Source organism: Ammospiza nelsoni, chromosome 28 (genome assembly GCF_027579445.1).
Source record: "Ammospiza nelsoni isolate bAmmNel1 chromosome 28, bAmmNel1.pri, whole genome shotgun sequence".
Taxonomy (NCBI): Eukaryota; Metazoa; Chordata; class Aves; order Passeriformes; family Passerellidae; genus Ammospiza; species Ammospiza nelsoni.
Genome location: NC_080660.1, coordinates 3,695,998 through 3,717,973, shown reverse-complemented (window position 1 = coordinate 3,717,973; position 21,976 = coordinate 3,695,998). Strand labels below are relative to the sequence as shown.

At 49.7% G+C, this 21,976-nt stretch overlaps 3 protein-coding genes across 5 annotated transcripts; 2 read left to right on the top strand and 1 right to left on the bottom strand.

The window, feature by feature from the left end:
- Positions 1–662: 662 nt before the first annotated feature.
- Positions 663–9,848, top strand: CCT3 (chaperonin containing TCP1 subunit 3). Its single transcript, XM_059490176.1, has 14 exons — positions 663–822; positions 3,117–3,178; positions 3,689–3,739; positions 3,822–3,884; positions 4,464–4,560; positions 4,914–5,031; positions 5,217–5,403; positions 5,835–5,984; positions 6,410–6,542; positions 6,994–7,075; positions 7,191–7,371; positions 7,876–8,121; positions 8,711–8,842; positions 9,515–9,848. Exons 1-14 carry the CDS (start codon positions 792–794, stop codon positions 9,617–9,619), a joined length of 1,638 nt encoding a protein of 545 aa, XP_059346159.1. The 5' UTR covers positions 663–791; the 3' UTR covers positions 9,620–9,848.
- A 2,300-nt stretch (positions 9,849–12,148) lies between these two features.
- LOC132084902 (translocon-associated protein subunit beta) lies at positions 12,149–17,455 on the bottom strand. Of its 3 annotated transcripts, none has more exons than XM_059490178.1 (6): positions 17,384–17,455; positions 15,223–15,377; positions 14,468–14,566; positions 13,988–14,096; positions 13,366–13,443; positions 12,149–12,684 (listed from the first exon to the last, which is right to left on the bottom strand). In XM_059490178.1, the coding sequence occupies exons 2-6, from the start codon at positions 15,375–15,377 to the stop codon at positions 12,574–12,576; spliced, it is 552 nt and encodes a 183-aa protein (XP_059346161.1). In that variant the 5' UTR covers positions 17,384–17,455; the 3' UTR covers positions 12,149–12,573. The 3 variants fall into 3 exon arrangements, with proteins under 3 accessions (XP_059346161.1, XP_059346160.1, XP_059346162.1); XM_059490177.1 differs by lacking the exon at positions 17,384–17,455 and adding an exon at positions 17,365–17,379; XM_059490179.1 differs by lacking the exon at positions 17,384–17,455 and adding an exon at positions 17,309–17,328.
- Positions 16,322–21,706, top strand: LOC132084820 (translocon-associated protein subunit beta-like). The gene is made up of 6 exons (XM_059490075.1): positions 16,322–16,350; positions 17,211–17,436; positions 19,328–19,542; positions 19,898–20,006; positions 20,553–20,630; positions 21,313–21,706. The coding sequence occupies exons 1-6, from the start codon at positions 16,322–16,324 to the stop codon at positions 21,421–21,423; spliced, it is 768 nt and encodes a 255-aa protein (XP_059346058.1). The 3' UTR covers positions 21,424–21,706.
- The last annotated feature ends 270 nt before the right edge of the window (positions 21,707–21,976 follow it).

Here is a 21,976-nt window from a genome sequence, read left to right as displayed (position 1 = left end):
TCTGCCCCTCCACCCCAGCCCCGCCCCTCTCACTGCCCCGCCCAGTCCCTCCTGACTCCGCCCAAACCACGCCCCCCGTTGTGGCCCCGCCCCTCCACGCGGTCGTGGGGTCTCTGCACCCCCAGTCAGGGGTCTCCCCCTTGTAACCCATCAGGAGCCCCCTGCCCTCCCCCAGCCCCAAATCATGACTATCTAACCCTGGAAAGAAAAGGATCCGTTTATTGGGGCGGTGGGGTGGGCGCAGCGGCACCGCACCCACCCAGCCAAATAATATTAATAAAAATTACTTTGGTCCTGACAAAACTGGGGCCGGGGCACACCCGGCTGGTCCACGGCGGGGGTTAAGGCAGGCAGAGCCCCGGAGGGGCTTAGAGGATCCGGCGGTCCCGAGCGCGGCCGACACGGTCGGACAGGCGGGGCCGCCTCACCCTCCGTCCTTCCGCTGGGCTCCTGCAGGGCGGGCTGGGCGAGACCACCCTGCTGAGCGAGGGGGGCTCACTCAGCTCTGTCTCTACGAGTCGAGTTCGCCCGTGACATCTCGCACCCGCTGCCTTCCGCATGCAACGGGGAGGCAGCAGCGAAACGTCCACTCCGCGCCCAGCCCCGCGGGACCCGCCGCTTCTCCTCCTGGGCTGTGCAGGGTTCCGTTCCTCCCCTCCGCACGGCATTGGGTGCGGCGGGCTCTCCGCCCCCTGCATTCAGCGTCACTTCCCAGCCGAGCGCGCCATTGACGGCGGTGGCGGGGGGGGGCGGTGTGGCGGCTCCGCGAGGCTCCAGAAGGTTCCGCCGCGATGATGGGCCCGCGCCCCGTCTTGGTTCTCAGTAAGTTCCGATCGGTTTGTCGTGCGCAGAGAGCGCTGGTTATTAGTGCACCTCATAGCTAGGGTGGTGAAGGGGTAGTGGAGGTTATTTGATGCTGGGTTTATTAGGATAGTGATTCGTATGATGCCGTAGCCTCCGAGCTTTAGGAGAGGGGCAGCTAGTAGCATGGAGCCGGCAATGGGGGCTTCTCCGTGGGCTTTCGGGAGTCATAGGTGTAAATCGTATAGGGGGCTTTAACTATGAAGGCTAGGAGTAGGGCTGGGCTTGCCACTAGGCTCGATCAAAAGGTTTAATGTGCGATATGAGAGTTTAAATATTGGGAACTGTAATGCACCGATTTGGTTGTGTAGGTAGAGGATGGCAATTAGCAACGGGAGTTAGCTGGCGTGCTTGTAGAATAGAAGGTAAATGCCGCGTTTAGACGCTCTAACAATAGAGCGGGCCCGGCCCGCGCTGCCGGGCGGAGGGCGCGGGGATGGCCGGTCCGGACCCCCGCCCCGCCGTGCCGCCATGTTGCGGCTCCTCATGGCCGGGCTCCCTTTCACGGCCCGTTCCGGCCGGGCCCGCCTGTCCTGCCGGGGATCCAGCTCTTGGGTCTCCGGAGCTGCTGGAGCGGGTCTAGAGGAGGCCACGGAGAGGCTCCAAGGGCTGCAGCTCCTCCGGGAATCGCTGCCGCTCGGCGCGGCCCGAGCTCCCCCTGGCAGCTCCCTGCCCACGGCCGCTGGGATCCTGTGCCGGCAGGAGCAGGATCCCGGAGCCCCGCTGCCCTCGGACATTTTCTGGCAGCGTTCCGTGCTCTCGGCTGTCCTCGCGTCTTTCTCAGCGCGTTGCTTTGTGTTGCCCCGTCTGAACCCCATGTGACCCCCAATTCTTGAGAGCTGCTGGAGCGGGTCTAGAGGAGGCCACAGAGATGCTCCAAGGGCTGCAGCCCCTCCGGGAATCGCTGCCGTCCCCGGCGTGGCCCGAGCTCCCCCTCACTGCTCCCTGCCCACAGCCCAGAGCCCGCTGCCCTCAGACATTTTCTGGCAGCGTTCCGTGCTTCCCGCTGTCCTCACATCTTTCTCAGCACGTTGCTTTATCCTGCCCCGTCTGAGCCCCATGTGAACCCCAGTTCTTGGGGAGTCAGCCCAGAGGAGGCCACAGAGATGATCCAGGGGCTGCAGCCCCTCTGCTCTGGACACCGGCTGGGAGAGCTGGGGGTGTTGAGCCTGCAGAACTAAAAGCTCCAGGGAGACCTCAGAGCCCCTTCCAGGGCGTAAAGCGGCTCCGAGGGGGCTGGAAAGGTACTTGAGGCAAGGGCAGGTAGTGATAGGGTAAGGTGAGACAGTGGGAAGAAATTCTTCCTCCTTGTGACAGTGGTAGGGCCTTGGCACACATTGCTCAGAGAATATGTGGCTTCCCCATGCCTGGAAGTGTCCAAGGCCAGGTTGGACAGAGCTTGGAGCTTTACTCTAGTAGGCGTCCCTGCCCATGAAAGGGTTTTGGAATGAGATAGTCTTTAAGGTCCACTCCAGCCACTCAGACCATTCTGTGATTCTCTCACCATCCACCAACATAAGGTATTCCCAGAGTTTTGGGGTTTTTTTTTCTGTTTGGGTATCTCATTCTCTACTGCATCTACTGTTCTCTGTTAACCCAATAGGCAGCAATAGGCAGACTGTCGTAGCCCACCACTCCTTTTCTGAGCCTGCTTGCCTGAGATGTGGTGCTGCTCTTGCTGCTGTTTCCTTTTGTTCTGTCTTACACCTCCCTGTGCATGTGCATCTGCTCCTGAATAAATCTGGGTGTGCTCGGGCCAGGCTTGCAGTAGCAGAAAAGCCCAAATATGCCCCAGGGCTGAGTTTGTTGATAGCTGCTCTCCAGCTGAGGTTGTGAACTCCAGCTGCTGCTCACCCTCATGTGCCAAAGTAACATTGATGGATTAACTTTAGATCACTCAGTTCTGCTTACTGTACATGAACCTTTCTTGACTGAGCACTATTGTACAACAGCAGCTCCTCAGCTTTGTGAGAGCTGGCAGATCCTAGGGAGTCACTGCAGTTTGATTTTCTGGGGTAATAGGTTCTGTTTTGGGGGTGCAAAGCTTTGTCTCAGGATGCTGACAGGGAGTTCTGTTATAGGGAATGTTAGTTTTCACTGACAGTTTTCTATCAATGTAATTCTCATCGTGACTGCAGTATTTGTATTGTAAACTCTGAATTTCAATCTGGTCACTTCTTGAATGTGTGACTGAGAGGCGACTGCATCCTTGATGTTTTGTACTCGATTAATATTATTTTTTCTGTATTCTTTAGGTCAGAATACAAAACGTGAGTCTGGAAGAAAAGTCCAGACAGGAAACATCACTGCTGCAAAGGTACCAAATTCTCAGTCTGTTCTTGTGTGTATTCATATACTTCAGAGGGAAAACTGAATGTGTAACATATTTTCTCTATTTGATATGAATGTAGAGTAGAAGAAGAAGCAACATAGAAAATCATTTTCTATGTTAGCAGAAGATTTCTGTACTATTACATAAAAATTCTGTATCTAAACCAAAATATCTGCATTGTTCATGTAATGGGTTACCCTATAAATAACCATGGAGGGATTTAGCCAACCAAACCCCTTTTCTCTGCAAAGTCTGAAAGTCTCTCAGTTTTGACATCTGACTGAGAGAATAATTTAGAGTGGTTCCAGTGTCTTGATAATCCCCATATTCTCATTTCCATACAATTCTTAACCTGCATCTCAACAACTCAATCAACTCCACAGCAGAGTTGTTGGATGACTTCAGTTTTGCAGGGGCAGCTGATTTCACTGTGGGGTTTTTTTAGACTTTTTGCTGCCCTCCTGTATTTTACCTCATTTCTTTGATTCCTCCCAGACTATTGCTGACATTATCCGAACATGTTTGGGACCGAGAGCAATGATGAAGGTAAGAACTTGTCCTGCAGCTGATTAGAAGTGACACACACATGGGACAGAGCAGTCAAGTGTTGATTCTCTTGTGGTTACAGATGCTTTTGGACCCCATGGGTGGAATTGTGATGACCAATGATGGCAATGCTATTCTTAGAGAAGTAAGTTTCTCCTAAAGGATTTTCTTGCTTAACCTTAAGTCAGTGTGTGCCTGAATCTTGGGGTGACAATGGAACTGTGTGATCTCCCCACCTCTCCTGAGAGCCAGCAAGTGCTAACCAGCTGCTCCAGGAAAGGTTCTCATTGGGGAGAAATGAAATATCCAGCAAGTATTCTTGCTCTACAGAAATGTAGGTTTGATCCTAGAGTGGGAAATTTTTATGGAGTGTTTACAAGACTGATGCAAATTCTTTGGTAATTTGAGCTATTATGAACTGCATTGAGACTTTTTGAGTAGATGGTGTTCACAATACCACATGAGGAGAGCTAGAAATCATTATTGTGTGTCTGTTCAAAGAACATCCTGAAAACTGAAATGCCTGAAAAACAGTGAAGAGACACAATCCTGTCAAATACAAGGGCTTGGTTTTGGTCTCGAAAAGGAAGAAAAAGCCTTGCTGTTGTTGGACAGAATGCCTTTGATTGTATTAAAGGTGTGGTATTTGTTCCATTGAGTGACATGAGCCATTTCTGCTTTAATATTCTGAGACAAATCCATGCCCATCCTTGCTCCTACCTAGATTCAAGTCCAGCATCCAGCTGCAAAATCAATGATAGAGATCAGCCGCACTCAGGATGAAGAAGTTGGAGATGGGACCACATCTGTCATTATTCTTGGTAAGGAGACAGACTCAAACACTGCATAAAGGCTAAAGTTCACTCTTTTTTGTAAGCAGAGCCCATGATGAGACACATCCTAATTATTTACTAATCTTGAAATGGAGAGGGGTTTTTACTGTGCAAGAGCATGCTAGGTTGATGACACCCTAATGTGATCAGCTCCACACTTTGGAAAGTTGTTCTTTCCTCATGATAACCACAGTTAAGTGTAAAGAAAGGTATAGGTGATGTTAAAGCTCTCTCTGTGGATAGAAGAGATTTTTTTTTTTCTGGTATGTGCTCTCATTTCTTGACTGTTGATTGTCCTACTAACTTGGAGAATTTTGACTTATTTTTATTTTGTTTTTTAGCTGGAGAGATGCTCTCTGTTGCTGAACACTTTCTTGAGCAGCAGATGCACCCAACTGTGATCATCTGGGCTTATCGTAAGGCTCTGGATGACATGATCAGTATTCTGAAGAAAATTGGGTGAGTGTGGGCTGGTGGAAGTTAGAGAGGAGGGATGTGAACTTCCTGTACTGCTTTGAGCTGCTCCTTCAGGCACTTGTGCCAGTCAAACACAACTTAGCAAAACTGAAGAGGGAGTCAGAAGGGTTAGATTGTTGCTTGGAATTAACACTCAAGTTTGCTCTTTGGTTTTTCCTTTATCTCAGCACTCCAGTGGACGTGAACAATAAAGAGATGATGCTTAAAATAATTAAGAGTGCAATAAACACCAAGGCAATAAACCGCTGGTCTGACTTGGCCTGCAGCATTGCTCTTGATGCTGTTAAGACTGTGGAGTTTGAAGAAAATGGCAGAAAAGAAATTGATATTAAAAAATATGCAAAAGTAGAAAAGGTGAGTTTGTCCTGAACTGTTTCTTATCCTCGTGCTCCTTTCTTGTTCTAGACTAGTTTATTGTAGGGTGTGTTGGGAAGAATTTTGTGTTACTTCTCTGCAGTCTGCAGACATAATCCTTGAAGACATTTCAGTCAGTGTTGTCAGCCATGCTCATTTACAATGCCAACAGGGGCTGCTATTTCAACTCTTTTAAAAAGAGTACCTGTCAAAAATAAAATTTCAGTTGGATTTGGAAGATGGAAAATGAAACATGTTGTCAGCAGAATGTTTAAAAATTCTTAAGTTCTTTTGTGGCTTCCCACTTAAAATCTAAATCCGTTTGTGCTTAAAATTAAACTTGTGTAGTGATCTGGATGCACTGGGGTTACTTGGGAGATGTTTTTGTAAACTAAACAGACTCACCAGATTTTCTGCCTTGTGTCTGTCAGATCCCAGGTGGGTTTAGTGAAGACTCGTGTGTTTTGCGTGGAATTATGGTGAATAAAGACGTGACCCATCCCAGAATGCGTCGCCTTATTAAGAATCCGCGCATCGTCCTTCTGGATTGCTCACTGGAGTACAAGAAAGGAGAGAGCCAGGTAAGAGACATCTGCAGGTCTTGATGTAGGATGAGTAAAACAAACAAACGCAGATGGATTTTTAAAACTGCAGGTGGAGAAAGGCTTTCTGTATTCTACCTTTCAGAGGTCTGTTGAATGTGGGGGCTAATTCTGCTGTGGGCTCTAGAAAAATAGAAGTGAGGCTACAGCATTTTGACTCGTTGAAGCAGCTACAGTGATTTATGTATCTAAGTGCTGGTCAAGAGCAAAAGAAATATTTCTGAGCTTGAAATAAGCTTAATGCTCAACTGGCACAGTGTCATAATTTATTTGATCCGTGGTTTTCATCCCTGACTCTTTCCCTGGTTGTACTGGAGGAGTTGAGCTGCTTGAAGCTGGGGAAGGTGTGTCTAAAACTGAAGGTTGGAATGAACACCTCAGCTGTTTACACCTCTTTTGTACAGACTGACATTGAAATTACTCGGGAGGAAGACTTTGCCCGAATCCTGCAGATGGAGGAAGAGTACATTCAGCAGATGTGTGAGGATCTGATAAGAGTCAAGCCAGATCTGGTCATCACAGAAAAAGGAGTTTCTGGTAATGGCACACGTGATCCTTGGTGTTGAATTCATCTCAGTGAGGTTCACTGTGTTAAATGTACTGCTCAGGAACTTAGAAAAAACCCAACCGAAACTAAAAACACAACAAACTAATACAACTCCTCCCAAACCTGGTGTACACCAGCAGACAGAGCATTGAAGTTCATCCTTGATGTTGCTTTTTGAAATTAGGCTCCTACAGTAATATTTTGCTTTTCCAGCATTTGGGAAAGATACCAAAATACAAGTGAAGCTGAGTCTTAACCCCTGGAGAGCTGTGCTACCATTTTGCCTTGCAGCTGGTTTAAAAAGCTACATTTAGGTGCTTTTCTCGTGTATAACCCTTTTTGTTTCAAAGACTGGAATTAAAATAGCTGAGTTGATAACTGAGATGATATTTGACATGATATTGCTGGTTCATTACTGAAATTCCACAAACCTGGTTTCAGACCTGGCCCAGCACTACCTGATGAGAGCCAACATCACCGCCATCCGCAGGGTGCGGAAGACTGACAACAACCGGATTGCCAGGTGGGTGTTGGCTCCTGTCTGGAGCCCATTCCCACTGTGCCTGACACGGAATTGTTGTGCTCTTGCTCTCTCAGCTCTGATTTTGAGTGTCTGGTGCTGTGCTTTGCTGTGCCAGGGCCTGTGGGGCTCGCATCGTCAGTCGCACCGATGAGCTCCGGGAGGAGGATGTGGGAACTGGTGCCAGGCTCTTTGAAGTGAAAAAAATAGGAGATGAGTATTTTGCTTTCATCACTGATTGCAAAGATCCTAAAGCTTGCACCATCATCCTGAGGGGAGCCAGCAAGGAAATCCTAGCGGTGAGTGAGTGAGTGCATGGGCTGCTTCACCTCCTGTGCCAGCCACCTTTGTGGTGAGTCGTGGCCAGCAGACTGTGGGCTGGGCTTTCAGCTGGTGTGGTGCTGCAGGTAATAATGAGAAGGGCAGTGGAGTGAGGAAGGGTCTGGAGCACAAGGAGGAGCTGGGGGGATTCAGCAAGGACCTTACTGCTCCCTGTTTAGTACTACCTCACAGAAGGGTCTAGCCCACTGGGGGTCAGGCTTTTCATCCTAGAAACAGGGCAAGAGGTTTAGATTGGATATTAGGAGAAATTTCCTCATGGAAAGTGTGGTCAGACCCTGGCACAGGATACTCAGGGCAGTAGTGGAGTCACCATCCCTGGATGGATTTAGCAAATGTATGGATGTGGCACCTTGGGACTTGGGTTAGTGGCAGCCTTGGCAGTGCTGGGGGAATGTTTGGACCTGATTATGTTAGGAGAGCTTTCCAGCCTCAAAAATGTTGTGATTGTGTCCCTGTTGCAGGAGGTGGAGCGCAACCTGCAGGACGCCATGCAGGTGTGCCGCAACGTGCTCATGGATCCGCAGCTGGTGCCTGGCGGGGGAGCCACTGAGATGGCCGTGGCCCATGCACTGACAGAGAAGTCCAAGGGCATGACAGGAGTGGAGCAGTGGCCCTACCGTGCAGTGGCCCAGGCCCTGGAGGTCATTCCCCGCACGCTGATCCAGAACTGTGGCGCCAGTACAATCCGTGTTCTGACTTCACTCAGGGTAAGGAATGTGCCACCAGGAGAGACTCAGCCCTTTTCTGCTTCACCAGCTCCACCTGGGATCAGGCACCATTCAGAACAGTGCCCTTGTTGTGCTGTCAGTAACATGTTGTATAAACTCCAAAAGCAAGAATGTTCTCGTGACCTGTTACAGTTTCCTCAGGCCGTAGTTGTGGTGGGGTTCACAGGGGTCCCAAGACCAGGGAAGAGATGAGAATCTTGATTCCATGTTTCAGAAGGCTGATTTATTATTTTATGATATGTATTATATTAAAACTATACTAAAAGAATAGAAGAAAGGATTTCATCAGAAGGCTTGAAAGGAAAAGTAATGGAATGATAATAAAATCCTGTGACTGTGATTGGCCATTAATTAAAAACAACCACATGAGACCAATCACAGATCCACCTGTTGCATTCCACAGCAGCAGATAACCATTGTTTACATTTTGTTTCTAAGGCCTCTCAGCTTCTCAGGAGAAAAAATCTTAAGGAAAGGCTTTTTCATAAAACATGTCTGTGACACGTAGTCAGTTTGAGACTCCAGAGGGAAAATTGCCATCTCACCCACCCTGTCCTTCTGCTTCCAGGCCAAGCACACTCAGGAAGGCAGCCAGACATGGGGGGTGAATGGGGAGACTGGAGCCCTGGTTGACATGAAGGAGCTGGGGATCTGGGAGCCCTTGGCTGTCAAACTTCAGACCTACAAAACAGCTGTGGAGGTAAGGAGAGATGGAAACTTGAGTCTCTGTGGGTATCATCTGGGACAGGAGGGCATCCTTGCCTGCATGCTGAGGTGTTTGGGTAGGCATCACACCCAGTGCAGGGCATGCTGGTGTCTGAACTCATTGCTGGAGGTTGGATAATGAGGGAAGTGGGAGCCCAGACTCAGGCTTTCCCAGGGCTCTTGATCCTGCAGCTGAATTTCATCATAGTACATCCCACCTTTTCCTGTAAACAGTGCAGAGTGCTCTCACTGCTTCCAGTGCCAGACAGAGCTGTGCCTGAGCAATCCTGTGCCAGCAACATGCTGGAATCATCAGTGGTTGTTGGAGCTTTGTCCCTCTGGCTGGCTGGGGCTGCCATGTCTCTGCTGCCCTTCTCACTTTGATCCTGCCCTTACCTTGCTGGTGTTGGATCAAAGGCTGTTCCTCTAGGGATACTGTGTCCCTTCTGTATCAGTCAATAAGAAAAAAGGGTGTCCTTGTTTCCATGGTGGTGGGAGAGCAGTCCCTTGCTGCTCCCACAAGCCTGTGAGACACCTTCCCCTTTCCTGTGCTGAAAGAGCCATTTCAGCCCAGGCTGATGATTGTGTGGTGTGAAAGCTGCGCAGGTTGGGTTTTGTTTTTTGTCATGAGCTCTAAATGAGCTCTGGGTTTGGGGTTTCTCTGCAGACTGCAGTCCTCCTCCTCCGTATTGACGACATCGTTTCGGGGCACAAAAAAAAGGGTGACAACCAAAGCAAGCAGTCTGCAGCACCAGAGACAGCCCAGGAGTGAGAGGTTGAGTCTTCCCAGGGGAGAACCAACTGCCTTGACCTTGGCATGGAGAGGAGCTCAATGCAGTGGCCTCAAGGCTGAGCCTGGAAAAGTTTATTTCAAGTCCAGGAGGGATGGAAAATACCCTGGGCATGGGGAAAAGGCAGTGACAACACTGCACTGCTTGTGGGGTGAGGGTTACTGACTGAGAATTCTCTTCACCTCAAAATAAATACGTTGTTTCAGGCTGTTTCTGTCTTCAATCCTTGTGCTGGGATGGGCTGGGCAGGGGGTCTGTGCCAAGCCCGGGAGGTTCAGCCAGGCCAAGGGCAGGTGCTGCACCTGCATTGGGGCACCCCAAAATACAGGCTGGGGAGGATGGATGGAGAGCAGCCCTGGGAAGGATTGGGGGGATGGGACATTGACAAGAAGCTCAGCACGCAGTGGCACCGGGCACTGAGAGCTCTGAAAGCCAAAACTGTCCTGGGCTCATCTCCAACAGCATGGGCAGCGTGTGAGGGGGAGATTTCTGCCCCTCTGCTCTGTCCCCTCTGGAGACACTGCCTTGTTAGAGCTTCCTCCAGCTCCGGGGTAGGGCCAGAGAATGAGATACTGGGGAGGAACTCCCTGTGAAGATGGTGAGGCACTGACACAGGCTGAGAGAAGCTGGGGCTGCCCCATTTTAAGGCCTGCTTGGGAGAAGACTTAGAGCAACCTGGGCTAGTGGGAGGGGGTTAGAACTGGACAGTCTTTAAGGTCCCTTCCAAACAAAAGCAGTCTGTTATCCTCTTATTCCATTATCACTTTACTCTGATTCTACAAGAGGAAGAGGAAATCCCCCGTTGTGAGCCTGGCTGAAGAGATTTACTCTCACTGCACTCTGCAGATAACCTGGCTTTGAGAGCACAGTGGTGCAAGCAGCGTGTCACAGGGTGATTTTATGATGATGCTTTATTCCCTTATCTCAGCTTTATGCCCAGAAAACCAATGCTGCAGCTTTAAGATGGAGCCAGAGGTGAGGTGGGCAGCCCTGAGCTCCTGGGCAGGCTCTGTTCAAGCTCCTCTCTGGTTTCTCGGGGCGGACCGGGACATTGTTCCTTTTCTTGGATTGGGTTGGTGTTTTCTGCTACTAAAGTGAAGCAAAAGGGTTTTTTCCCTTCCCGTCCCCTGCCTGGAGGCTGTACCGGGAATCCTCTCGGTGCTTTGTTATTTTTCTCTGAGCTATTCCCGCTTGCTTTTTTCTTTTTCGGCCACTCGGGGGAGCCGGCGGGACCGGGACCGCCCCGAACCCGAGGCCTCGAAGGAGCTGAACCGACACAAGAAAGGAAATTAAAATTAAATCTTCAGCCGCTGCAAGAAGACCCTCGCCAGAAATCCAACAGGTTCCAGCTCCTATGAACACTTTTCTGCTCTGTCCTCATAGACAAAAAGGGCAGACACGACCTCTGCCTCCCAGTCACACAGCAAGGTGGGATGTAAGTTTCAAAGTGTTTTTCCCTTTTTTTCCTTGTATTTTTTTTGTTGTAGTTTCTGTTTTTTAATGTTAATAAATACAGGTCTTTTCACTTTCATCCCCTGGTATCCATTTCTCTCACTGGCAGAAGAAAGAGGACTTACTGAAGCCCTCTCTCTTTTGACAAAAACAATCATTTTAAAGCATATTTCTTCTAGAATTTTCTCCAAACCAAGACACAAAGTTTGGGACGGGCTGGGCAAGCCCAGGATGTTCAGTGAGGCCAAGGGCAGGTGCAATGCACACTGTCATGGTGTTCCTTTTATATTATTACAAAATCCTCAAACCCTCCACACACCAAACTGTGTGCAGAACAAAAAAGAACAGCAAGAACACAATCCTCTGCTCAACAAAACACATCATGGGCACCCAGAGAACACCAACAACCTCCCTCAGTGCTCCTTTTGGGCAAAGCAGCAGCTGTGACCTCCTCTGTCAAATCAGGTCTGTGATGTCACCAGAGCCATCTCGGTCCCACAGGGTGGCAGCACCTGCAGGCAACCCTGAGATATGATACTGTTATAGATACATATTATAATATTGGCTTTTTGCAAATATTTTAATGGATTCTATATGTGTAATGTTAAAGTAACTTTGTTATAAAGATGTAGGTTTTATTTCTGTTATTAAGCTTAGACATAATAGTGAAATAGCTGATATAAGGATGCTTGTGTTAAAATGCCTGCTGGGATGGGATAACATCCAATGAACACAGGATGAGGACACCTGTACAGATCAGCCAATTATCAGCACCCACTGTCTGAAGAAAATATGGACCAAGGCCCAAAAAAACTGGAAGTGATAAAGGAGCCAAAACTACAGCCAAGAAACAGGCAAGCTCTAAAAAGGCAGACCCAAGGAGGAGACATGTAAAATAGTCTCTGGAATATGTAAACTAGTTTATGGAGATGCATAAGGGTCTATGAATATGCTGATGTAAGGGAAAATGCATTTAAGGGGTTTCCCCAAAGGTGACAGGGTGCTCTTGGCTCAGTGTCAAGATGCACCCAGCCATAATAACCTTTGCTCCAAGGTCGTTATTTCCTACTGTCCTTTATTAAAAGTTTTAAATTTTCACAGAACAGGGAAGGTGTTTCAGAAAGCTGCAGCAGGCAGAGGAGAGCAGGAGGCTGCACAGGGGACAGAGCCCCACAGACAGGCCCCTCTGGGCACCAACACACTGCACTGCTCGGATTGCTGCAGCTGCACACGAGAGAGGGGCTGGACAAGGCAGTTTGGGACTTCTGCTTGTTCTGTTTGCTTGTTTCTCCATTAGAACACAGAGGACACCTCACAGCTGCTGCTGCAGCCACCGAATCCTTTGCCCAGAGGGCTGAAGCACCAGGCAGGCAGCACCTGGCAGGGGATGGATCCCGACCCAGCTGCTCTTCTTGGGGGTTTGGGGGTGTCCTTTCCCGAGCTCTGGGCTGCTGCTGCTGCTGCTGCTGGCATTGGGCTCTGCTCAGTTCTTTTTGCTCTTGGGGGTGTCATACTTCCTCTTGCTCGAGTACCAGAGCAGCAGAGGGATCCCGATGGAGGGCAGGGTCATCACGCCAAACGCTGCCCAGTCCAGCTAGAGGGAGAAATTAAAGAGAAAAGTCAAAACAAGCCAGGCCAGGGGAGTCTTAGAGCAATGAGGTCAGAGGAGGAGAGGCAGGAGAGACCTCACACTGTCTGCAGCTTCCTCACATGGGGAAGCAGAGGGGCAGGCGCTGACCACTGCCCTCAGTGACCATGACAGGACCCAAGGGAGCGCCCACAGCTGTGTCAGGACAGGCAGCATTAAAGGCTGGATATTCAGAAAAGGCTCTTTCTCCCACAGGATGCTCCCCCAGGCACTGCAAGAGGCTCCCCAGGAAAGTGGCCACAGCACTGAGCTTGACACGAGCCCAAGCAGTTTGGATAGGGCTGACAGGCACATGGTTGGCATTCCTGGGGTTGTCTCTGCAGGGCCAAGAGTTGGACTCCACAATCCTTGTGGGTCCCTTCCAGCCTAGGAGCTTCTAAGATTCTGCTCTCAGATTTTCTGCCTCAAATGCCACAGTGCAGCTCCTTCACACAGGGAGCTGGGATGGAAACTCAGCTGCTGAGTGTGACAGTTCTCTGGAGAACTGACAGGAACCAACTCCAGCTCCCTCTGGAGCTCTCCAGGTGACTGCAGGGCAAGCCACACACCCCATGTGCAAGCAGGAACCACCACACTGGGCTGCAGCTGCCTGCTGCACTTTTCCATTGTCCATGGAAAGGTACTCACAAAGTGAGGGGAGAACCTCCTGTCGAAGTCACGCTGAGCCAGGATTCCTCCCTGCCCAGGAGCACTGGTGAAGCCAACCTGGAAAAGGCAGGGGAAAGACTTTGCCACCTTTCTTCTCACTCCAGAACTGAGTGAGGCTGAGAGCAACACAGACATGCATCACCTCGACCATGCAGCTCTGGGAGCACAGTCAGGTGTGTCTGCAGGTGTCACAAACACGTTTTATGAAAAATCCTTTCCTTAGGATTTTCCTCCTGAGTAGCTGGGAGGCCTCAGGAACAAAATGTAAACAATGATTATCTGCTGCTGTGGAATGCAACAGGTGCATCTGTGATTGGTCTCATGTGGTTGTTTCTAATTAATGGTCAATCACAGCCCAGCTGGCTCAGACTCTCTGTCCAAGACACAAGCCTTTGTTATTCATTCCTTCTTTTTCTATTCTTAGCCAGCTTTCTGATGAAATCCTTCCTTCTATTCTTTTAGTATAGTTATAATATAATATGTATCATAAAATAATAAATCAAGCCTTCTGAAACATGGAGTCAGATGCTCATCTCTTCCCTCATCCCCAGACCCCTGTGAACACCCCCACATGCAGGGATCCCACAAATCAGGCACTTACCACCACCTGGGCACCCTCCTGTGCCAGGTACGTGATGGTGGCAGAGGTGAAGTTGAAGTACCCAGCCTTGAGAGGCCGCAGAACCACGGTGTGGGACACGTTGCTGGCTCTGGGAGTTGGATGTTAAGGAACACTGCTGCATTGCAGGAAGAAAAGGGAGGAGATGGGAAAGAGCAGGCAGGAGCCAGGTGAAAAAGTCAGTGCTGCTGACAGATCTGAGTGCTCGTGGTCACAGACAGCCAGAGCCAGCCAAGCCTGACCCAGCTGCTCCTCCACAGGCACAGGAACCACCCCAGCCCCTGCTCCTGTCTGCAAGGAACTTTGTTTCTACACTGCACCATCCAGAAGAGCAGGGCTTTGGATCTGGCACCCTGTCCAGGCTCTGGAAGGAATTTCAGGGACAGCAGATGAAGACAGGTTGAAGCTGCAGGATGCTCAGGGGCAAGAAAGTTGGAGAAATTTCCAAACATGAAAAGATACGGAGCAATTCTGTCCCACTTGACGTTGAGCATGCCGGAGACAATGCCAAAATCTTCTGGGGGGAAGGAATCATCCGACAGCTCCACGTCTAGGGCAGCACTGAACACAACAAAGAGATGGATGAGACAGGAATCTTAAGCTTTGCCATCTGCCCACAGGCTCTGCAGCAAAGTGCACTCACACTTCCATCTTGACCAAATCAAAGAATTGGTTTTTCAGAGATAAAATGTCACCAGTAGAAGGTGAGGAGGAGAGTTGAGGTATCTTACAGGGAGACTGCAGAGGGAGGAAGGCAAAGCTGAGAGAAACAAACACAAGGACAGGAAAAACACCATTTTTTCCACAATACAATTTGGCAGTTTGCTGAACTTAGATACCATCCCATGGATACACATGCTGGCCTAAATAACAACCAAATCCCACATATAAAATTACAGGATCTCATTAGTGTTGTATCAATTCAACATCACAGCACCATATATTCTTCTGTTAGCAGTACTGCACTCAGTATGCATTATTCTGCCTTTAAAAATAAAATATCTAAAAAAAACCAAAATCTCAAAGCCCATTAATAGTGTCCTGCATTTGTTCAATCAGCTTTTCATTCTGCAAATGACGCTTTTTACCAGCATGGTGGAAGTTCTGTTTTACCTTTGTCAGATCTTTAGTTAATCCTGACAGCAAGAATGAATTTTCAGAAAGCCAGAAAGGGAGCTGCATGCGTGGGGAACAGAGTGTCACAGGACAGGGCTTACCTGGAGCCAACATTGTAGATGTTGTACTGCAAAGTCAAGTCCTTGCCCTCCACTGCATATCTGTTTAACAGGGATTTGGAGGCCAGGAGCCTGGCACCATCCTCACAGTGAGCCACAGACACCAGAGCAAGCAGGGCAAGGAGAGGGAGCTTCATCTAGAAACACAAAGAAATGGAATTGATCATCTGAAATCTCTGAACTTGCCTGTGAGGGTGTAAGAATTGGCACAGCACTGTCCCAAATCTGCAGCCATGGAAGAAAAGCTCGTGATCTTCTCCCCTTTCAAAGCCCTGGCCAGTACAATTCCCTTTTACAGAATTATGGAACATCCTGAGTTGAAAGGGACCCAAAAGCATCATCAAGTCCAAGCCCTGGCCCTGCACACCTCAATAATGGGCAAAGCTTTCACATCACTAAGCCTCTTCTAGAAACTTCCAGAGCAAAAGCTTTGGTAATTAACAACTTCATCAGTTTTAGCAACTGATGGTTAATTGCCCTTGCAAAGCCTGGCCACTTTCAGCGCTGTTTTAGACAACAGAATTAGTCCTTAGAAAGCACATTACTACTACTATTAGTATCATGATTATTACAACATTAAGATGGAAGGAAGGAAGGAGAAAAGAAAGGAAAGAAAGAAAGGAAAGAAAGAAAGGAAAGAAAGAAAGGAAAGAAAGGAAAGAAAGGAAAGAAAGGAAAGAAAGGAAAGAAAGGAAAGAAAGGAAAGAAAGGAAAGAAAGGAAAGAAAGGAAAGAAAGGAAAGAAAGGAAAGAAAGGAAAGAAAGGAAAGAAAGGAAAGAAAGGAAAGAAAGGAAAGAAAGAAAGAAAGAAAGAAAGAAAGAAAGAAAGAAAGAAAGAAAGAAAGAAAGAAAGAAAGAAAGAAAGAAAGAAAAGAAAAGAAAGAAAAGAAAGAAAAGAAAGAATTCCAACATTATTATTCCCCATTTCCAGCCACTGAGAACCACCAACTCCCTCCAGTGGCTTTTATGATCCTCTGCACAAGTCCCTGCTTCAGGCCACGTGTTCTGACTGATCCAAACCCAGCGCTGAGAGGACCAGGGGACAACAGGAACGCCACAGATGTGACCAGTGAGGACACCTGATGGTGTTAAATGCAAAACCTGCTTCAATGTCAGGGCCTCTGCCCTCCACAGTCACAGGGAGGTGGTTGGGGTTGGACAGGGCAGTAAAGAAAATGCAATTGTACCCCCCTGTCATGGGCAAGGACAGCTTCCACTAGCCCAAGGCTGCTCCAAGCCCCATCCAACCTGGCCTTCCAGGGATGGGGCAGCCTCAGCTTCTCTGGACAACCCGTGCCAGGGCCTCACCTCCCTCACAGGCACCAATTTCTTCCCAATATCCCATCTAACCCTGCCCTCTGGCAGCGGGAAGCCTTGTTTTGTCACTCCAGGCCCTTGTCAGAGTCCCTCCCCAGCTCTCTTGGAGCCTCTTTAGGCCCTGGAAGGGGCTCTGAGGTCTCCCTGGAGCTTTTACTTCTCTAAGCTGAGCACCCCCATTCTCCCAGCCTGTGCCGAGAGCAGAGGAGCTCCAGAGCCCTCAGATCATCTCTGTGGCCTCCCCTGGGCTCACTGCAGCAGCTCCTTGTCCTCCCTGTGCTGGGGAGCCCAGAGCTGGAGGCAGCTCTGCAGGGCAGGGTCTCAGCAGAGCAGAGGGGCAGAATCCCCCCCTCACACGCTGCCCACGCTGTTGGGGATGTGCCCAGACCAGCGTTGGCATTCTGGGCTCCCAATGCACGTTGCCACAGCGTGCTGAGCTTCTTGTCAGTGTGCCATGCCCCCACATCCTTCCCAGGGCTGCTCTCCATCCATTCTCCCCCAGCCTGTGTTTGTGTTTTGGGGTGCCCCAGTGGAGGTGCAGCACCTGCCCTTGGCCTCGCTGAACCTCCCGGGCTTGGAAGCCCCTTCCTTCCCCCCAGCCGTGCCCTGCTGCAGCCCAGGCTGCTCCTGCCCCCTCACGAAACCTCCCAACAGGGAACCGCCCGCTTTAACCACGCTGCCCGCGGAAATCCCGGCCCTGACGCTCCAGCCGGTCCTTCCTGGCCCCTCAGAGCCGATCCTCTCCTACAGACCCGTCCCGAGAGGCGAGGACGCGCACTCCAGCGGCCCCGAGCCTCCCGTCCCTCACCGTCCTTCCCGCCCCTCACCGTCTCTGCCGCCGCCAACGCCGCAAAGACGAGTCAGCGCCACCGAGGCGGAAGTGACGCACACGAACCACGCCTCAGGAAAACCCTATGCCCCCTGGGAAATGGAGTCCTGTGGGCGCCCAGGGGCTCCGCGCCTGCGCAGAGCGCGTTTCCTGCGCTGCCCATTGCCCACGGGGGCGGAAGCAGGGGCGGGCGCTGCTCTTAGTTATAGATGGGACTTTTAGTTGTACTGGGGACTTCATTTGTAGTTGGTGCTTTTAGTTATCGTTGAGACTTTTAGTTATAGTCGATGCTTTTAGTTATAGTTGGTGCTTTTAGTTATAGTTGGGACTTTTATTGTTGGGACTTATAGTTGGTGCTTTTAGTTATAGTTGAGACTTTTAGTTGTAGTTGGTGCTTTTAGTTATAGTTGGGACTTTTAATTATAATTGGTGCTTTTAGTTATTGTTGAGACTTTTAGTTGTAGTTGGTGCTTTTAGTTATAGTTGGGACTTTTAATTATAATTGGTGCTTTTAGTTATTGTTGAGACTTTTAGTTGTAGTTGGTGCTTTTAGTTATAGTTGGGACTTTTAGTTATTGTTGGGATTTTTAGTTTTAGTTGGTGCTTTTAGTTATAGTTGGGACTTTTAGTTATAATTGGGACTTTTAGTTGTAGTTGGGACTTTTAGTTACTGCTGCCCCATCCAGACTAGATCCTGTAATTAGAGCATGAGCCATCCCCATCTCCTGCAGGAAACGAAAACCTTCTGTGAAATACAAAGCTGTGTTTGGTGTCAGGTACAAACAGGCGACTTGTGTATTTGTGATTGCAATATGTGTGGAGACCGACAATGGGACAGTTGCGAATTCTAATAATAACTGAGGAAAGTAAAGCATGGAAAAAGGCCTCTGAACCTATCTTTTGTTTGCAATTAACCTTGGTTGATTTGGGAGCATTGGAATTAAAGTGTTAAAGATGTTGCTCTTTGCTTGTAGTTAATCCTTACAGAGTTCTGCAATAATAACCTTTTGAAGAACAATTTTAGAATATTGCTTGTATCCTTGAAACTATAGCTTTAGAATACAGATAAAGGAAATATGCTTATCTCACACCTTAATAAAGCAGAGAAAAACAGCTTGAGAAAGGAAGATGAACATCACCTCAAGGGTTTATGGTTTTGACCAAGGGAAGCTGGACATCACTGTTATGAGATTTATAGTCCTTGCAATTAAAAGGGGGACATGCATCTGGGGAGCTGGACCCCACCAGAGGGGATACATCCTGAGAAAAATTAAATCACAATGGTGTATAGAATTGCGATGTAAAAATCAGGAATAGAAACTGCTGATGAGTAAAAAAATTGGAATAGAAATTGCTGAGGAAGCTCATGAGTACCCCTATAAATACCTGTAAGCCTCAACTATCGGTGTGCAGAGGGAAAACTTCCCCCACTGTACCCAGCACTGGATTGCTCATACTTTACCATATTAATTAATAAATTGATTGCTGCTTGAACATTGGCCTAGTCAAGCTTCTTACTGATAACACTTCTGCCTGGAACGTAAGTTTCTGAGGATGGCAGTAATTCACCAATTCCTCAGCTCATGGCGCCGCGCTGGGCCGGGCTCTCGTAGGAAGGCTCTGCAGAAGAGCAGCAGGTGTGTCTCGGCACCACAAGGAGCTCTGGCCACGCCAGCAGCCTGCCCAGGTGCACGGGGGATGTGTAAAGCACTGGGGAAGGAGAGAAGGAGAAGGAGCAGGGCTAAATTCCCCAAGAATCATGTGCACAGAACCCCAGGGCCTCCCTTCCTGCACTCAGGGCTCCCTGCTTGACTCACGCCCCAGAGAGTCAAACAAGAGGTGTCCCGACCTCCCTGGTGCAAAGCCAGCAGCACAAGAAACCTTCTGGTGTTTCCAGCCCTGCAGGAAGCCCCCAGAGCTCCCCTGTGCCTGTGTCTATCAGGCAGAGTACCTCTGGTGGGAGAAAGGCCTCAGGACCCTGCTCTGGACAGATTTTGCTCCTCACACACACGTGGAGCAGCAGCTGGGTCTGTTTGTTGTGTTCAGTGCTGCCCTGGACGTGGAGCTGTCGGATGATTCCTTCCCCCCAGAAGATTTTGGCATTGTCTCTGGCATGCTCAACGTCAAGTGGGACAGGCTTGCTCCATATCTTTTCATGTTTTGAAATTTCTCCCAACTCTCTTTCTTGCTTCTGCAGCTTTAACCTGTCTTCATTTGCTGTCCCTGAAATTCCTTCCAGAGCCTGGACAGGGTGCCAGATCCAAAGCCCTGCTCTTCTGGATGGTGCAGTGTAGAAACAAAGTTCCTTGCAGACAGGAGCAGGTGCTGGGGTGGTTCCTGTGCCTGTGGAGGAGCAGCTGGGTCAGCCTTGGCTGGCTCTGGCTGTCTATGACCACGAGCACTCAGATCTGTCAGCAGCACTGACTTTTTCACCTGGCTCCTGGTTGCTCTTTCCCATCTCCTCCCTTTTCTTCCTGAAATGCAGCAGTGTTCCTTAACATCCAACTCCCAGAGCCAGCAACGTGTCCCACACCGTGGTTCTGCGGCCTCTCAAGGCTGGGTACTTCAACTTCACCTCTGCCACCATCACGTACCTGGCACAGGAGGGTGCCCAGGTGGTGGTAAGTGCCTGATTTGTGGGATCCCTGCATGTGAGGATGTTCACAGGGGTCTGGGGATGAGGGAAGAGATGAGCATCTGACTCCATGTTTCAGAAGGCTTGATTTATTATTTTATTATATATATTATATTATAACTATACTAAAAGAATAGAAGGAAGGATTTCATCAGAAGGCTGGCTAAGAATAGAAAAAGAAGGAATGAATAACAAAGGCTTGTGTCTTGGACAGAGAGTCTGAGCCAGCTGGGCTGTGATTGACCATTAATTAGAAACAACCACATGAGACCAATCACAGATGCACCTGTTGCATTCCACAGCAGCAGATAATCATTGTTTACATTTTGTTCCTGAGGTCTCCCAGCTTCTCAGGAGGAAAAATCCTAAGGAAAGGATTTTTCATAAAACGTGTTTGTGACACCTGCAGACACACCTGACTGTGCTCCCAGAGCTGCATGGTCGAGGTGATGCATGTCTGTGTTGCTCTCAGCCTCACTCAGTTCTGGAGTGAGCAGGAAAGGTGGCAAAGTCTTTCCCCTGCCTTTTCCAGGTTGGCTTCACCAGTGCTCCTGGGCTGGGAGGAATCCTGGCTCAGCGTGACTTCGACAGGAGGTTCTCCCCTCACTTTGTGAGTACCTTTCAATTGACAGTGGAAAAGTGCAGCAGGCAGCTGCAGCCCAGTGTGGTGGTTCCTGCTTGCACATGGGGTGTGTGGCTTGCCCTGCAGTCACCTGGAGAGCTCCAGAGGGAGCTGGAGTTGGTTCCTGTCAGTTCTCCAGAGAACTGTCACACTCAGCAGCTGAGTTTCCATCCCAGCTCCCTGTGTGAAGGAGCTGCACTGTGGCATTTGAGGCAGAAAATCTGAGAGCAGAACCTTAGAATCTTCTAGGCTGGAAGGGACCCACAAGGATTGTGGAGTCCAACTCCTGGCCCTGCAGAGACAACCCCAGGAATGCCAACCATGTGCCTGTCAGCCCTATCCAAACTCCTTGGGCTCGTGTCAAGCTCAGTGCTGTGACCACTTTCCTGGGGAGCCTCTTGCAGTGCCTGGGAGAGCATCCTGTGGGAGAAAGAGCCTTTTCTGAATATCCAGCCTTTAATGCTGCCTGTCCTGACACAGCTGCGGGTGCTCCCTTGGGTCCTGTCATGGTCACTGAGGGCAGTGGTCAGCGCCTGCCCCTCTGCTTCCCCATGTGAGGAAGCTGCAGAGAGTGTGAGGTGTCTCCTGCCTCTCCTCCTCTGACCTCATTGCTCTAAGATTCCCCGGCCTGGATTGTTTTGACTTTTCCCTTAACAATTTCTCCCTCTAGCTGGACTGGGCAGCGTTTGGCGTGATGACCCTGCCCTCCATCGGGATCCCCCTGCTGCTCTGGTACTCGAGCAAGAGGAAGTATGACACCCCCAAGAGCAAAAAGAACTGAGCAGAGCCCAATGCCAGCAGCAGCAGCAGCAGCAGCCCAGAGCTCAGGAAAGGACACCCCCAAACCCCCAAGAAGAGCAGCTGGGTCGGGATCCATCCCCTGCCAGGTGCTGCCTACCTGGTGCTTCAGCCCTCTGGGCAAAGGATTCGGTGGCTGCAGCAGCAGCTGTGAGGTGTCCTCTGTGTTCTAATGGAGAAACAAGCAAAAAGAACAAGTAGAAGTCCAAACTGCCTTGTCCAGCCCCTCTCTCGTGTGCAGCTGCAGCAATCCGAGCAGTGCAGTGTGTTGGTGCCCAGAGGGGCCTGTCTGTGGGGCTCTGCCCCCTGTGCTCTCTCCAGCACCCATTTGCCTGCTGCAGTTTTCTGCAGGGGGTCATATCTCAGTGTCCCCTCCAGGTGCTGCCTGCCCTGTGGGACAGAGATGGCTCTGGTGACGCCACAAACCTGATTTGATAGAGGATGTCACAGCTGCTGCTTTGTCCTGTCGATGCTGTTCTCTGAGCCACCAGCCTGCCCAGGTCCATGGTGGGCTTGTAAAGCCATGAGGGTGGGGT